General features: G+C 35.6%; 3 protein-coding genes across 3 annotated transcripts; 1 reads left to right on the top strand and 2 right to left on the bottom strand.

Annotated features, from left to right (window-relative positions):
- The first annotated feature begins 1,133 nt into the window (after positions 1-1,133).
- LOC117616141 (E3 ubiquitin-protein ligase RING1) lies at positions 1,134-2,780 on the top strand. Its single transcript, XM_034345365.1, has 3 exons — positions 1,134-1,513; positions 1,658-2,338; positions 2,606-2,780. Exons 1-3 carry the CDS (start codon positions 1,144-1,146, stop codon positions 2,638-2,640), a joined length of 1,086 nt encoding a protein of 361 aa, XP_034201256.1. The 5' UTR covers positions 1,134-1,143; the 3' UTR covers positions 2,641-2,780.
- A 232-nt stretch (positions 2,781-3,012) lies between these two features.
- Positions 3,013-7,292, bottom strand: LOC117616142 (putative prolyl-tRNA synthetase associated domain-containing protein 1). Its single transcript, XM_034345366.1, has 12 exons — positions 7,109-7,292; positions 6,414-6,473; positions 6,258-6,311; positions 6,067-6,127; positions 5,828-5,904; positions 5,572-5,621; positions 5,092-5,174; positions 4,398-4,468; positions 4,165-4,321; positions 3,710-3,852; positions 3,534-3,632; positions 3,013-3,320 (listed from the first exon to the last, which is right to left on the bottom strand). The coding sequence occupies exons 1-12, from the start codon at positions 7,145-7,147 to the stop codon at positions 3,246-3,248; spliced, it is 969 nt and encodes a 322-aa protein (XP_034201257.1). The 5' UTR covers positions 7,148-7,292; the 3' UTR covers positions 3,013-3,245.
- Positions 7,293-10,135: 2,843 nt separating this feature from the next.
- LOC117615238 (ethylene-responsive transcription factor ERF012-like) lies at positions 10,136-11,365 on the bottom strand. The gene has a single exon (XM_034344289.1). The coding sequence runs from the start codon at positions 11,196-11,198 to the stop codon at positions 10,458-10,460; it is 741 nt and encodes a 246-aa protein (XP_034200180.1). The 5' UTR covers positions 11,199-11,365; the 3' UTR covers positions 10,136-10,457.
- Positions 11,366-15,187: the final 3,822 nt, after the last annotated feature.

The following is a 15,187-nucleotide window of genomic DNA, read 5'->3' as shown; positions in this document are numbered from 1 at the left end:
TTTTGGTAAAAAAAAATAATAATAATTAAACAAGTTGGGGAAAGAAAAAGTAAAATAATAGAACTGAACCAAGAGCAATGATACTCGGTTTGGACAGGACTTTATATAATCTGTAGAGATGAGTGCACTAGTCTCTAATTATGCCATTGTTTGGGTTCATAATTAAGCTCACTTTTATCTCGTGGTTGCGAGCAGTGAGGTGAGCATGACTTGTAACTTCATTTCCATTGAATAATGTGATTATTAAGGCTGAATTTAATTAATTAATTAAATTTTTTGTGGTGAAAATAGGGCTGAATAAATTTGTAACCTAAATGAAATTAGCCCCTTCTTTGTGGGCTTGAGATAAAAAAATGAATTCATCATGGGCCTACGGCCCATTTTAGTGTGATTAAAAAACGAAATGAATTCGAATCAAGATATTGGGATCATATATAAGTTAGGCTTATTGTGTTATTCACTTGCATGCCCAGAGCCAGAAATGTTACAAGTGTTCTCTTTTTCCCTATTACCTTAGCATGCACAAAGATTATAAAATCAAAATCAATATTAATGTAAGTTGTATCCCTTGGAGAATCGAAATCAAGCAAACATTCCCACGTTGTATCCCAACCGTAAATTTTTGTTCCTTACGTATTAGTAAATGTAGTGAAGTCAGGAATTAGAGTATGTGTTAGTAAATATCAGGAAGATGAGGACTCGAAATAATTTTACTCCTAGGAGGCTAGGCCCCATAATATAACAAAAGGGACTTAGAACATAAAACAGGAGGCCCAAAGCATAAGAATATCCAAATTCCCTTCAATCCAATTTGATAGCCCTCTCTCACACCAGGAAACCTCATTTGCGTCATTTTGCATGCATGATATTGAATTGATAACCAATATCTCACTCATCCCTTTCTTTGTTACAACGAAAGTGTGAACCCTATATACCCTACAAATCCATAAAGAAGCAAACTTGATGCATCAGAATGCAGAGCAAGAAAGAAACAAAGAGGATTGCTTTGTGTACCCTAAAAGCCATTCTTTGTTTTCACTTCTACTCATACATCTTCAATTTCCCATTTGATAGTTCCAAATAAAACCCTATCTGAACAGAACCATCTAATACTTTTCAATCTCCAACCTCTCCCAATCAAACATGTCTCTGAGCCCACCTCGCGAAAGAGACATTGACATCAACAATGGCAGCACAACCTATCAGCTCTACTGGTGCTACCAATGCAATCGAACGGTGAGGATCATCTCCACCACCAACCCATCAGAGATAGTCTGCCCTCGTTGTTTTGGACAGTTCCTCTCAGAGTTTGACATGTCAATCAGGCCTAGAGATCTCCTAGACTACACCGACTTCGATCCTTCCCCAGAAGCTCGTTTGCTGGAAATACTTTCTCTCATGTTCGACCCTCCTATGGGGGCTTTCAACCATGGATTGGATGACCCAGAAGCAGACGCAAGAGAACGTCCCTGGTTTTGGCGACGCCAACTTGGTCAAGAGGGAAGAGGCATGGGTACGTAAAGTTTGAATATGAACAAATTCAATGGTGATCATGCACCTAATATGAAAACGTGCGTTCCACAAAATAAATTGAGAATTGTTTCATGAGTTTGTTTAAATATGTTTGACTACAATTTAATTATTTTATTTTAAACAGAAGCAGAAACTCAAGAGTCGAGGACAAATAGGCGCAGGCGACGCAACCCTAGCTTTGATGGTAGAGAGAATTGGGACCCAGAACCCGAACCCCGTGCTCGAAATCGTCCTAGGACTTGGATTATAGTCCGTCCCATCGAGGATCCTCCTAGTTCGCTGGGCCCCATTCCCAGCTCACAAGAAAATCCAATACTACCAGTGCCACGTGGAGTCGAACTTGGAAACTACTTTTTTGGGTCGGGTCTCCAAGGACTAATCGAAGAGCTGACCCAAAACGACAGGCCCGGCCCGTCTCCAGTACCGGAAACAGACATCAACGCATTACCAACAGTGAAAATCACAGAGACCCATTTGAGCAACGACCCTTGTTGCCCAGTTTGCATGGAGGAGTTTAAAGTTGGCGCAGAGGCGAGGGAGTTGCCATGCAATCACATATACCACAGCGACTGCATTGTTCCATGGCTGAGGCTGCACAACTCTTGCCCAGTTTGCCGGGTCGGGATTCCGGTTTGTGGAAACGGGTTGGAGGAGTCGGAGGGTTCGAATAATGAGAGGAGGAGTCAGAGGTGCTTGAGTTGGAGTAGGCTGAGGTCTCTGTGGCCATTTCGAGCAAGGTATAGAAGAATTCAACCACAGGGGGATAATGAGGAACATAGTGCTGCTACTTCTGCTTCTAGAGTTGGTTAGTGTTGAATTCCCCCAAAGCTATTCTAACAAAACATAATCAAACTATTGAATTTCATACATGATTGTGATGTGCTTGATTTCTATATTGTTAGTTTAAAGTATCTGTACCTGTTACTACCAAAAAAAATAATAAAGCTATTGCAACTCTCATTTCTTCGAGTCCAGAATGCCTTCAATTTGATGATAAAGGTGGCCATAATTCATTCTTTACGGAAGCTTTGCATATATTCATTCTTCATGCTGAATTCTAGTTTTGTTGCAGCTGAGCCATGGTGGCGTTGTTGCACTATTCTCTAACCCCCAAGTGGATCTAGACAACATTACATCAGAGATTCATGTTCGAATAATTTTGGAGGCTCTTAGGCGCTCACCTCTGTCTCTCAGGTGAGCAGAACAATATAACCACCAGCACACTTTTATGTTTCAGAATATTGGAATTATCACACACAGCAGAAGCAAGGGCTTCCCAAAACTTGCTTAAAAATCAAGCTGGCCCCGTGTTTAACCTATAATAACTTATTCAGCAGGAGCAGACTGGTCCTTTACGTCGTAACTGACACTCAGCACTGCAGCAATAACCTTAAACTTTTCACCTAAATACCCTGTATCTAAAGCTCTGACTATTTGTCTAATATTGTTGTGAATGTCTTAACTATGTAAGTAATTAGATGTACATAAACAACAGATATACATAGATTCATGTTCCAATCCTCCAAATACGCTGTTTTGTAATTGAAAAAAAAAACATAAATAATTTTGAAAATGAAGCATCCCAGACAGTTAAGATGGTTATACCTATTCCATCGAATGTTGTCCAGAATATTTAGTATATCAGATCATAAAATTGATTGAAATCTGGAAGGAAAATTGGAACAGTTTGACGCTGAACTCTAAAACAATCATCAATATGTACGCTTTGCATGATGGTGCACACCAGCATGAAACCCTTCAGTATATGCTGAGTTTTTGAACGTCATCTGCAACAACAAAAAAAAGATCTCGTGATCATGGATTGGAACAATTCTTTCAAAAACTTCAGAATTGGGCATGCACCAATGACAGTAAACAGACATGCCTCAACATGTAATCCATGTGCTCTATAAAACTGCCATTACACATTAAGAGCTTTCAATTAATAGGCAATAAATGCTTCAGAATAGAGCATTCAACCATCAAAGCAAAATACATACAATGGTGCTCTCCAACTCTGCACGAAGATGGCTTCTGATACTATTTGATATCGCAGCTCCCAGCTGTGCTCCATGTTTCTTAATAGTCTCCTCAGTGGTCTGCATGACTTGATTCCATGAGCCTAACAAAGTAATGCAAAAGTTGAAACTCAAGAGAATCATAGTATTGTTCTAACCTCTGAAAGCAGTAATGCAGAGGTTTTATCCAGTAAATCTTCAACCAACTTTCCAACATCTGTTACGGACTTTGATACATGAACACCATTGACTGGTTTGTCCTTAGTATTTTTTGCATTAGTGGATGGCTTAGTAGCATTTGCTGCATCACGAAAGAATATTTTACTGGTTAACATGAATAACAAAAAGGAAACACAATCTATACATACCCAGAATCCCTTAATAAGAAACTGCTAATATTTATAAATAAAAAATCTTAATCATTTAAATAAGCAGCTTAAATGTATAAATAAAATAACACAATGGCAGTTTTATCATAAAGAATCAATAGAATAGAACAATATTGACAAGTATAATTCATCCGGGCCAGCCTGGCTGAGGAGAAGTTAATCTAGAATCAATTCTCATTCTATTTCTACATATCTACAATGAATTGCACTTTTTCTTGATATACCTGTACTTGTCGTTGACTTGTTACTGACAGAAACTGGATTTTCGACGGAACCTTTTGAGGAAGCTGCTGCTTCTGGAGGATCAGGCAACACTGTGGAACCAGATGGAACAAGAGAAGCAAGATCTGGCGGTTGATCTTTCCCAACTGAAGGGTTAGCCTGCATGAGCCGAATAATGTTTGAGGAAATGATCTAGTGTTCCTTAAACATTACTGACAAGCTTAATTCTAATTACCTCCAAGTCAACATATGAGGGGTCTCTCCCAATTGATTTAAGGAACTTATCGAGATCATGGGTGCTAAGTGCTGGAAACAGAAAATTTTGTCATGAATCAGGGATAAACTTATTAAGAACAATAACATAAAATACTCATACTGAGTACAGTTTCTGAAAAATCACACTTTCTTTTTTCTTTTAAAGATGTGGATGACATGATTAAAAATTAAAAATTCCACAAATTATACCAGAATCAGAAAGTCTTCACAAACAATATAATTTTTAGTTTTATTTTTTAGTAAAAAATGAAAATCCTGACAACAACATAGTAATACAGTGTAAATTCTAATCAAGGATGAAAAGCATAAGTTAACAGAAATGGAATGTTTCTCTAACACAGGAATTAAACCACACTAATTAAAACAATAAGATCAGGAGAAACTTTACAATTGAAAGTGTGTTCCTTGCCTAGGACTATTCTTAACCTATCCCAAATAACTACTCATCCAGCTAATTTCCTGCAATTGACTTGGAACATCATGCTCAATCTATAAAAGACATCCAAGGTAAGACTATATGCATAATAGATATGAGGTTCATAAAGTGAAGAACACACAACTAAACTAGTAAACAACATGAAAGTTCATCAGAATATACGAAAGAAGAGAAGACAAATATATCATTTTCGCTCATCAAAACCCTTATCACTTACAGATTGATGTGTCATTCGACAATGGGTGGAAGAAGCAATGTTCCTGACTTTTAAATTTTTGATCCAACAACAGAGAGACATGCCTTCACCCAAAAAAAAAAAAAAGAAGACAGAAGTCAACAAAAGAAAAAGATATGAAAAAAAGAGTGAAGTATCAACATGCAAAGGCTAAATAACATTAACTCCACTGGAAAGAAAGTCATTCCCACCACCTAAAATGGTAATGCTGGTCATGGAATATTTTCCCACAAAATCAAAATGGTCAGAATTACGACTTTTATTCAGTCGATTGTTGACTAATGTAAAATTACATAGGCAAAACAACATCAATCAAATGGTAAGAAGTAACTGATTCAAATCATTTCACAAGCTTTATAAGTTCAAGGCCAAGAGTAACAAATGATAATGCGTGAATGAAATATCAAGAAGAGAACCATATATAATTTTAATATCTTAATTAAATGAAAGAGTAATGTATACCGTGCAGATTCATTCACCAGCGAAAACGGAGTAACACAACCCAGTGGGACCTTGCAATAAGAAACAGAATAGGAAAGGAAATTACATATTACATGACATTTTTTGAAATAGCATATCTCTTTTTGTTTTTTTAAATATACATATGAAATATAGCCAATAAATTCGAAAGCATAAGCTGACATGCCAGAAGATCTTAGAAATCAAAGAATCAATATCATTTTTAATCTGATTAAATTGAAGATGAGCATATGCCAACCTGAAGGAATTCTCCGAGTGCTTCTTCAGGAGCCATTCTCAAACCACCTTTTCCCAAACCAAGCCTTATAGATAGAACTGCTCAGCTTTCAAGTTGTAAATAAAGCTTAGAGATGTTCAGGCGCACTCCAAATGGTGCATAAGTAAAAAATCATTTATATGATAGCTCAGAACCACTAGTTTGTGACATTCAAAATGCTGATACATAACACAATGATCAGAATCAGGAAACGTGCATACCTTTCAGATCTACTTTGGTATCTGCCAAAGCGGAAACAATATAGAACCTGTTCTTCTTGTCCTGCATTTAATTAAGAAACAAAAAACTGTAGGTGCTGTTCCACACAGTGGAGAATGGAAGATAACAAAAACTGCAAAATTTATTATTATGCAATGCAAATGCTGTTTCCCAAAGTATTAGAATACGATACCTTCAAGAATAAATTTTTACTCAGTCCACCTCCCAGATGTCCAACATATTTCGCCTGATGGAAAAATCATATGCTTGCCTCAGAATAAATAAAACAATTGACACAAAAAGATGGAAGATAAATTTTTTTTTTCCCTTTTCTTTTATCTTCTTTTACCTGAGCCTCAACTGTCAAAACAACAGGATGTTCATACTGGCAAAAACCAATTTGAAGCTCCTAACAAAACCAACAGTATAAGTTAGTTCCAGGAAATTAAAGAGATGCAGCAGTTAAAGTTTAAAAACATAGCCATACGCGACAATGCAAGCACATTCTAGTATCAGAAAACAATTTTCTCTGTAGTTTCAGAAATTCACTACTTCAGATTCTCATTCACAAGATGAACCAAATGCAACTCCAATATATATAAGCCCAAATAGTTGTTCCACTAAGTATCACATTGTTACCAGATGATTATATCTTATGATTTGATATACTCTGAAACTCAAAGACCTTGAAGCAACCAAAGTAAATAGAAACTATTGCAAGCTATGAAATTGTTTATCATCACAGCTAAACAAGGCATGGAAGAGTGCTTAGCAAAAATATGGGATTGTAATAACTTTCACTATTCTTCACAAACTTCATCTCGGTTCCTTTGGTTAACACTCAATATATGGCTTATCACATAAATTGTAAAGAATCAAAGACGCCCATCAACGACTGTGATTATTCTAATTCACCTCGAATATTGAACTCTGACGCAAAGCAAAGAATTCCAGACCAAATTCAATGGCATAGTCCAATATACAGAGAAGTACACCAAAATGAAACACCCAGAGAGAGAGAGAGAGAGAGAGAGAAAGTAGAACCTTTAAACGAGCAAGCAACTGTTCCTTGGAAAGACCCATAATTGCTTCACCGGTTTTGCAGAGCCAAAGGCAAACCAGAAAGAGTTTGCAAATAGAAGACGGCGATGAGGCGCAGAACCAGATTCTGTGCGTGAAGGCTTCTTCTCTTTTTCTTATTCGATAAAGGGAGAAAGTAATTGGTGCTCTTAACTCGGACTCGGGTTGTCAAGATTAATCAAATGGGTTCCTGGGTTGGAATTTGATGAGAATTTAGACCCCCAATAGGCTACGATGAGGAGGGTGCGCAAGCCCAATACAAATTCTGAGTTACCATTTTGTTTGCTTAACAAAGGCGTCAAAGTGTGTGGGCCTTTGAGCTAGAGCTTGTTCATCTCATTAGATCATCTCTAAGGAAGACAGGAGACGTCAAATATAAAATTTTAAATTTAAATTTAATGATTGATGTGGTAATTTATTATTTACACAGTTTTACGCTCCATCCGATATGTCAAATAAATAATTATGGTAACAGTCAAATTATTTAAGATAAATAAGAAAAAAATAAAAAAAGGAAAACAAAAAATGGAAGTAACAGTCAACTATCTTTAAAAAACAATAAAATATTCATTTGACAACTTGCTTTTGGGATGTCAAAAGTAATAGCTGAACCTCCAGCCTTCATTCCACATCAACTTTGACAATTCAGTTGGAGTGATGTGAGATGTTATTTCTAGGTGTTTAATATCTATGTGACACTTTTGACATATCGGTCGGAGATGCTCTTAGATTCAAGCAATATTGGAGAATTGAGGATTCAAACACATGACCTCAAATTCAGGGACAACTGCTCTTAACTACTTGAGCTACAAACTATTTGTTAAATCATTGTAAGTAAATAATTAATAAAATATTATTTCTCACTTGTTATTACTTGCTTAATTTCTTTACACTCAATCCCTCAGATTATTAATAATCAATGTGTTGTTTTGGATACAAAGAGACCTTCGACTGAACGCGTTAATGAGCTGGGCTTAGGGGTGAAAAGCTAAACATCATTTTCAACGCGTCAAATATATCAACTGAGCTGTAAGAGTAAGCCATGTAGGCATTGAGTTTAGCTAAGCATAGAACACCAGTAATGAAATGCGCAAGAGATTTATAGTTCAAGTGATTAAGAGTAGTTATTCTTGCACCTAAGATCATGTGTTCGAATTCCTCATTTATCAATATCGCTTGTAAGTCTTGTATAAGAAAAAAATGGTAATGAAATGCCACATCTATCGGTCCAAGTTTAGAGCCCTTAAAAAAATTTGTATGTGTTTCTGGAATTGCAAAATCTGTATAATGTCTTGTATATTTGTGGCTTAAACAAACCCTGGGATTGATTCTCCAAAACTAAAAAATAGAAAAGAAAGAGAGACAAACACTGGAATTAATCAATCAATTATCAAGCTTCATTTGGTTTTGTCCTAATGAGGCCAACCCTAAATCATTGAAGTCATGCCAATGTTGGATCTAACCCCCATGAGGCTACATATTGAGCAACATCATAATTAATCATTCTAATTAAGAAAAACAAAGGGCATCTCCCTCAATGATCATTAATTAGGTTAAGATTTTCAGAGCCAATGAAGGATCAACTGAAACAAATCCCAAATTATATAAAATGGAATCAATTAGAACGAAAATATAAACAAAGGACAAAAACGACAAACCTATTGATCAACATTCAACACCCAAATTTTGTGTCATTAGTTTTTAATTGTTTTGGTCTAAAGTGTCATTAGCTCATATAACCCAAAACAACAAAACTTTTTTTTTTTTTTTTTTTGAAACCATGAGATGAGATCACATGTTGTGTCGTGAAATGTAGTTCTAGAGAATTGTAATTTAGGGCTGATCATGTGCCTCAAATTTTTATATAAATGGGTACAAAACAATGCAGTGACCCAATGTGCTGAATTTAATTTTTGAGGGCCCAAAAATGCCCATATTATAATTTCTAATAATATTCAGAAGTTATAGCAACAAAAAAAACACATATTTCCAAAATGGTTATGGCCCATTGAGAAGTTTGTGAAGAGACCAAATACAATGTAGAGGGAAACAAATGAGGATGGGACCCCATGCTGTGATCTCTCTCTCTCTCACTCACCCACTGCTCTTTTGGACAGATCATGTGCAATCTTGGGTTGAACCAGTACCTCCAAACACTTGACCAGATTCAACTTTTGCTCACAAAGTGTCAAATTTGTCGATTCATTCTGTTTCGATTAGACACTTCCTTTTTTGAGAATAACTTTGTAAAGTTATTCGAGTAAGTGCTAAAAAAGTCTGGTTAAAAGATGACATGTTACAGCTATTATTCAAACGAATGTTCAGTCAGTCGATATTATCATATATTTATTAAAAAAAACAGTTTCACACGATTTGTTATGTTTTCATATTGTTAACTCCTGAATATAATTTCAAACATAAATTCACTTACTCAATAGTAGTACGGTAATATTAACATGTTAGATTGTGTGAGAACAAAATTGGAAGGCAGTTTTAAATGATCATTAGGATTCTCCAATTGAAACTTGGGCATAATAAGCTATGACTCAGATATTATGGGTTACCACATTTCACATGTAGTTTGACTTATTCTTTGAATCAAAGTAGCTTAAAGTTCACAACAACACTGTTTATCATATGACTTGCATCAGAATTTTTAAGAGTACCAATACCCTTTTGCAGGTGCTAACTGGTGAAATCCCATTCTTTTTGGCTCTGTTCTTAAGGCCATGGGATTGGGTCTCTCCCTTTTCTCATGAGATTGATTTCCCCAAGGAGCAAAATAAAAGAAAAAGATATTGTTCCTTCAAATGAAAACAAATTCAGATGGTTTCAAGTTTCCACAACCTCCTCCTGCTCCTCTTCTTTAATTTGTTCCCAACTGAGATAGGCATATCTGAGCTGACACTTCCATACACAATCAATGAGCCTCCCACATGAGACAAGAGACATAACATGGGGAGGGGTACATAGATGAAATTGGAAAGAATAAAAAAGAAAAAATTTCCACTTCTTATTCAATATTAATGTATATGTAAGACCACTGACAACAATTGCATAATATTACACACTTAATTTGCATAACATAAAACAAATATAATACAATATATCTTTTTATATAATAGAAACCCATGTGAGATAGAGTCCAGAAAAATGTCTCAATCTCCCTTTGGAATTTCTTCACCTATCTCACTCACTCATATTATAGAATGTAAAATTTGTGTCACTGTCAGTAAAATCTCCAAGCAAATGGCTTCGAAGATCATGAATGAATTTGAATTGGATTAAAAAAGAATAATATCAATTGGGTGCATCAGCAGAAGCTCCACAAGGGAATATCACTTTCCTCATAGAAGTCATAAATCATGGGTGGATCGAAGAAGGCTCCATTGAACATTTGGTCAATGTATTTTGGGGATTGTAGGCCATCATCAAAGTTGTTCCATAGTTCCATGCTAGACATTGGTAATTGATCAATTGCCTGATCGAGATGATCATAAATAGGAGTGTAGGGCTCAAATGACCCCATCAGTGATGACAAGTCGTCGTCCAGGAGATTATTGGACGGTGACGATGACATTGATGGGGAGGAGACCAAGGATGAAGATGAAGAAGATTGAGGAGGGGGTGAGGGTGGGGAGGCAATACTTGTGGTGGATGGGGTGGTGGCATTATCAATGGCAAAACTATTGGCAACAGCTGCAGCCACTCTCTGGATGGACTTGGGGGACATAATGGTAATTTCGTGAGGGATAAAATGAGAGGAGGCAGTGGATGGGAAGTTGAGGTTGGCTGAGGAGCCCTTGAGGCACAAGAGGGCAGCATCATAGGCTCTGGCTGCTGCCTCTGCCGTAGAATATGAACCCAACCATATCCTTGTCTTCTGATTTGGGGCTCTAATCTCTGAAACCCATGAGCCCCAGCTCCTCATTCTCACTCCCTTGTACTTCTTCTTCTTGCAAGCTGATGAAGATGCTGATGTTGATGATGTTTTGGATGATGGCATTGGCTTTGATGTCTCTGTGAGCTGAACCCTTTTCTCTGTCTTCACCATGGCTGATAAGAAAACACAATGCCTTTGTTGATGAACTTGGAGATTTGGATCAAACCAGTGTTTTGCTGAACAAATTAGGGCGCAAGATCAGTGAACGAAGGTGTTTGATATTTTTGTTTTCTGTTTCTGTGACTTGTTTTTGATACTTGTGCAGTTGAAGAAATGAATGAATGTGATGGGAACTCAATGGGATGAGGAAATGTTGCTGCTATTTATAGATGCGCGTTTGGGGTAAAAAAGCTAACACACAGCCAGGATCTCTCTAGCTAGTCAAAGAAAACAGTATGGCTCTAAAGTGCTTTTAAAAAAAAAATAGTCTCTTCGCGCGTGTGAGAGACTTTTTTTTTTAAAATTTAAATTTATTTTAGAATTTAAAAAAATAATTGGTAGTTGTGTTTCATAAAAATAGGATTCATTATATCTGAATTTTATTTTATTTTTAATTTTTTTAAATATGAAAAAGTATAAATTTATCATATTATCCTCATTTAATTAATAATTTTAATTCTTAATGTTTGGATTAACAAAGGACAATTTCTGGTATTTTGAATGTTTCACCGTTTTTTGCCTTTTGCTTTATATATATATATAGATAGATAACAAAATGGGTGAGAGATATTATCAGTTTTATATAAAATAAAAATTATTATTTATCTATGAATTTACTTTTCTGTCTTGTTTCAGTCAAAATAATTTATTGTGGGTAGTGAAAGATTGTTTCTTAAATATTAGAAAAAAAGAAAAGAAAAAAGATACTTACATTTACATTTTTAATTTGCTGGCAGTTGCTTTCTTAGGCTCAAATCAGAAAAGCCATCGACTTTAAAAGTGTAAATTTTTTCCATTGTCAACGAATATGGCAACCTGGCCTGGGATCCATAGGCTCAAATCAGAAAACCAGCATAGAAAGTTTTCTTAATTATTAAAAGTAAATGACCGTTTCTTTCTAGAGAGTTTTTGACTTAAACAACAAGTCACCCCTTCAGTAAGTTGACACCCAACAAATATTGCTTAGCAAGTTAAGGACCCACTAGTGTAGGTCCTAGTTTCGAGTCCTAACATCGGTGTAGTGTGTAACGAAATCTAGAACAAAATGGTAATTGCACATCCATGTTATATTATGTTACTCTAATGTCTTAGTTTCTACATTTAGTTTTAAGGAATCATATCTTAATAGAGTGAGCAATGTAGGTGATGCAATAATAATGCATAGAGAAGAGATCAGGGGAGAGAGAAACATAGGATTCTTTTCTAAAAAGCTTATTATCACAAAAAATTCCCAAGATCTGCAGCTGATGCTTATAAACAATTATAAAATAACCAGTTTCATAATTTGGGCTGTGAAACACCGAACAAAATGCTCATTTTTTTTTAATTACCAAAAAAAGAGAGTACGTAGTTTCATTATATAAATATTAAACACAAAAACTAAAAAACGTACGCGCAGTCTACAGTAAGTAAGTCATTGCAGATGTAATATATACAGACACACACACAGCTGTAACTTGTCTGTCTTGCAGAGCTCTGAAACCGCGTCCCATGGTCCTCCTCCTCATGCAAAAATATATAGAATTAAAAGTACAAACTTGAATTTAATAAAATTAATTAAACTCTCTCTCTCTCTTCTCAACTGTTTGATGGCTACACCTGCATGTCTTGACTTTGCTCTCTCTCTCTCTCTCTCTGTGTTTTCTTTGTCCAATGCCTAAAATTTTGAGTTATTCGATTTGGTACGGCCACAAACCAAAAACAGCAACTACAACTTTATTTTACTTTGGGCTAAGATGCCAGCATGCACACACCACCACACCACATGCATGGAGTGATGACGATGTGGCAACCAAACACACGCTCTTTTTTTTTTTTTGGGAAACAAACATTTAACTTTTGAAAGAGCTAATAGACCAAGCAAGGGCCATTTGCCCCCCTTTGCAAAGTAGTGCTCTTTTCTCTCATGCAGCATGCAGATACTATTTTATTAGCTCTTTCCAGCAAACTTGTCTCCATTGTTGTCAGGTTATCTCTCCAGTCTCTACTCCAACACTTAATTTGCAAGAATTGTAATAAGCAATCTATCCAATAATCCCTTTTCCAAAGTTTAACTAAGATTAATGTCAATCGGGACACACGTATTTTTAATAATGTTATTTTGTTATGTTGTTACACTGTCAATCTGAGTCACATATTTGAACAAGAAAAACTACCCAAAAAAAAATAATTTTAAAGTGTTGTAACTTGAAAAGGTCAGGGTCAAAACATAGGTCCAAATCAGGGTGCAGTTGTGTTAATTAACTGCCCACATGTAACCCCTAACATCATGTACAGTTAGTTCTAGGTTATATATGCGACTATTGTGAACGGGGTTTTCATGCTTTTCCACAAACCACCCTGTCCATGTGATCTCTAAAGACTTGTCAAGTTATCTATGCAGCTAGCTACTTTTCTCATTTGCAGAAACTAAGGAGACCAAATTAATTAATATACTTCCTTCTAATTCTGAAATCTGAAATATTATTAGAGAGAGAGAGAGAGAGAGAGAGAGAGAGAGAGAGAGAGAGAGAGAGGCTCAGGCTTTCTTGAATGTTGAGTTGAGCAGCAGAATTGGTTTGTCCAATGATAATACATGTGTGTGAAAAGAATAGTGTCGTCAATCCGTACAAATCCCCCTCTCCCTCCTCCCTCCTTCCTCCTTCCTCCTTCCTCCTTCCTCCTTCCCCTTTATTTATTTATTTATTTATTTTTTTGAGTCTTTCACACACTTAACATAATCATGTTAGCATTAAGGCATCTCCTTTCTTAAAATGGAGAAGCGTTTTATTTAATTTTAATATAAAATGTATAATTTACCACTCACGAAAATATTAATTAATTTTGATAATATTATATAATTATATATGAGGTGGGGTGACAGTATGATTCTCCATATTTTTAAATGACGACTCTCACATGCCAATCGCACACCCTCTCATCTTTCTTTATTTTCAATTTGTCAGAAATCCTGGAAAAAGCATAGACTTATTCGTTTGGTTGGAAATTAGAAGGAAGTTTCGTCACTATTATAAGCTCATCATCCCATGACTTAAATTTGTTTTGACCCAACTAGGTTAATCAGGGTTTACTATTCCACCAAATTCACCTACTAATTATAAATAAAAACTGAGAATGTCAAAGGTAAATTTATTTGACATTATATATGATCCTCTTACTAGGAAGCTGCGTTTCAGATGGGAAAGCATGACTTGACATCAATTTCGTTGGTCTGGACGTGAGTTGTCTTCAATTTTCATCATCATGGAACGATGTGACTTCAAAACAAGCATGCAGATTAGATGAGCAAACACATGACTTCATACTTCAATTTTATTTTATTTTGTTTTTCATTATGGGAGACTGGGATTTTTTTTTTTTTTATTTTTTTTTTTTACTTTTTAAGGTTATTAAGTACTAGTCAATATTTCTATGTTTGGAACTAAACTTTTGACGGCCGAAGTCAATATATGGAAGACAAATACATCTATCAACTTCAAAACTTTGCTTGGAGCTCGCTACCCTTTTGTAACAACACTGCTTAGCTCCTTACATTGGTATACATATATACAGTATTAATTCATTAAAAGTATGAAAATAAAAGTTTCTACGATCATATCAAGTATCTGTAGGTAAGTATAAATTTGTCTTTCCAGTAAGTAGTTCAAATGATTAAGAGTATTTACTCTTATACCTGAGGTCCTAACTTTGATTCTTCTTCTTTCAATATCATTTGTGTATAAATAATTAAATAAATAACTTATCTTTCAAAATATATGAATGAAGATTCATTGCTTCTTTCCTTATCTATATTCTATCTAGAGATCTCTTAACTGGCATACACCGTACCAAATGGCTCTGGCTTTCCGTACTTTGCATATCAATGAAAAAGACATATCTAATACAAAAATCCCCCATTAAATCGATGCAGGTCGAGCCCTGAGGAGGTAGGGACCAATTTG

The sequence above is a fragment of the Prunus dulcis genome, chromosome 1 (genome assembly GCF_902201215.1).
Source record: "Prunus dulcis chromosome 1, ALMONDv2, whole genome shotgun sequence".
In the NCBI taxonomy this organism is placed as follows: domain Eukaryota; kingdom Viridiplantae; phylum Streptophyta; class Magnoliopsida; order Rosales; family Rosaceae; genus Prunus; species Prunus dulcis.
Note: the sequence above shows the minus strand (reverse complement) of the source record. Positions and strands in the feature narration are given on the sequence as shown.

Bases quoted from the DNA above. Each gene is read 5' to 3' on its own strand.
- LOC117616141 (XM_034345365.1), top strand. From the start codon at position 1,144: ATGTCTCTGAGCCCACCTCGCGAAAGAGACATTGACATCAACAATGGC. The intron at 1,514-1,657 runs GTACGTAAAGTT...TATTTTAAACAG, and splicing joins TCAAGAGGGAAGAGGCATGG to AAGCAGAAACTCAAGAGTCG. The intron at 2,339-2,605 runs GTTAGTGTTGAA...GTTTTGTTGCAG, and splicing joins TACTTCTGCTTCTAGAGTTG to CTGAGCCATGGTGGCGTTGT.
- LOC117616142 (XM_034345366.1), bottom strand. From the start codon at position 7,147: ATGGGTCTTTCCAAGGAACAGTTGCTTGCTCGTTTAAAG. The intron at 5,905-6,066 runs GTATGCACGTTT...AAAGCTGAGCAG, and splicing joins TACCAAAGTAGATCTGAAAG to TTCTATCTATAAGGCTTGGT. The intron at 4,322-4,397 runs GTAATTAGAATT...CGGCTCATGCAG, and splicing joins CCTCATATGTTGACTTGGAG to GCTAACCCTTCAGTTGGGAA.
- LOC117615238 (XM_034344289.1), bottom strand. From the start codon at position 11,198: ATGGTGAAGACAGAGAAAAGGGTTCAGCTCACAGAGACATCAAAGCCA.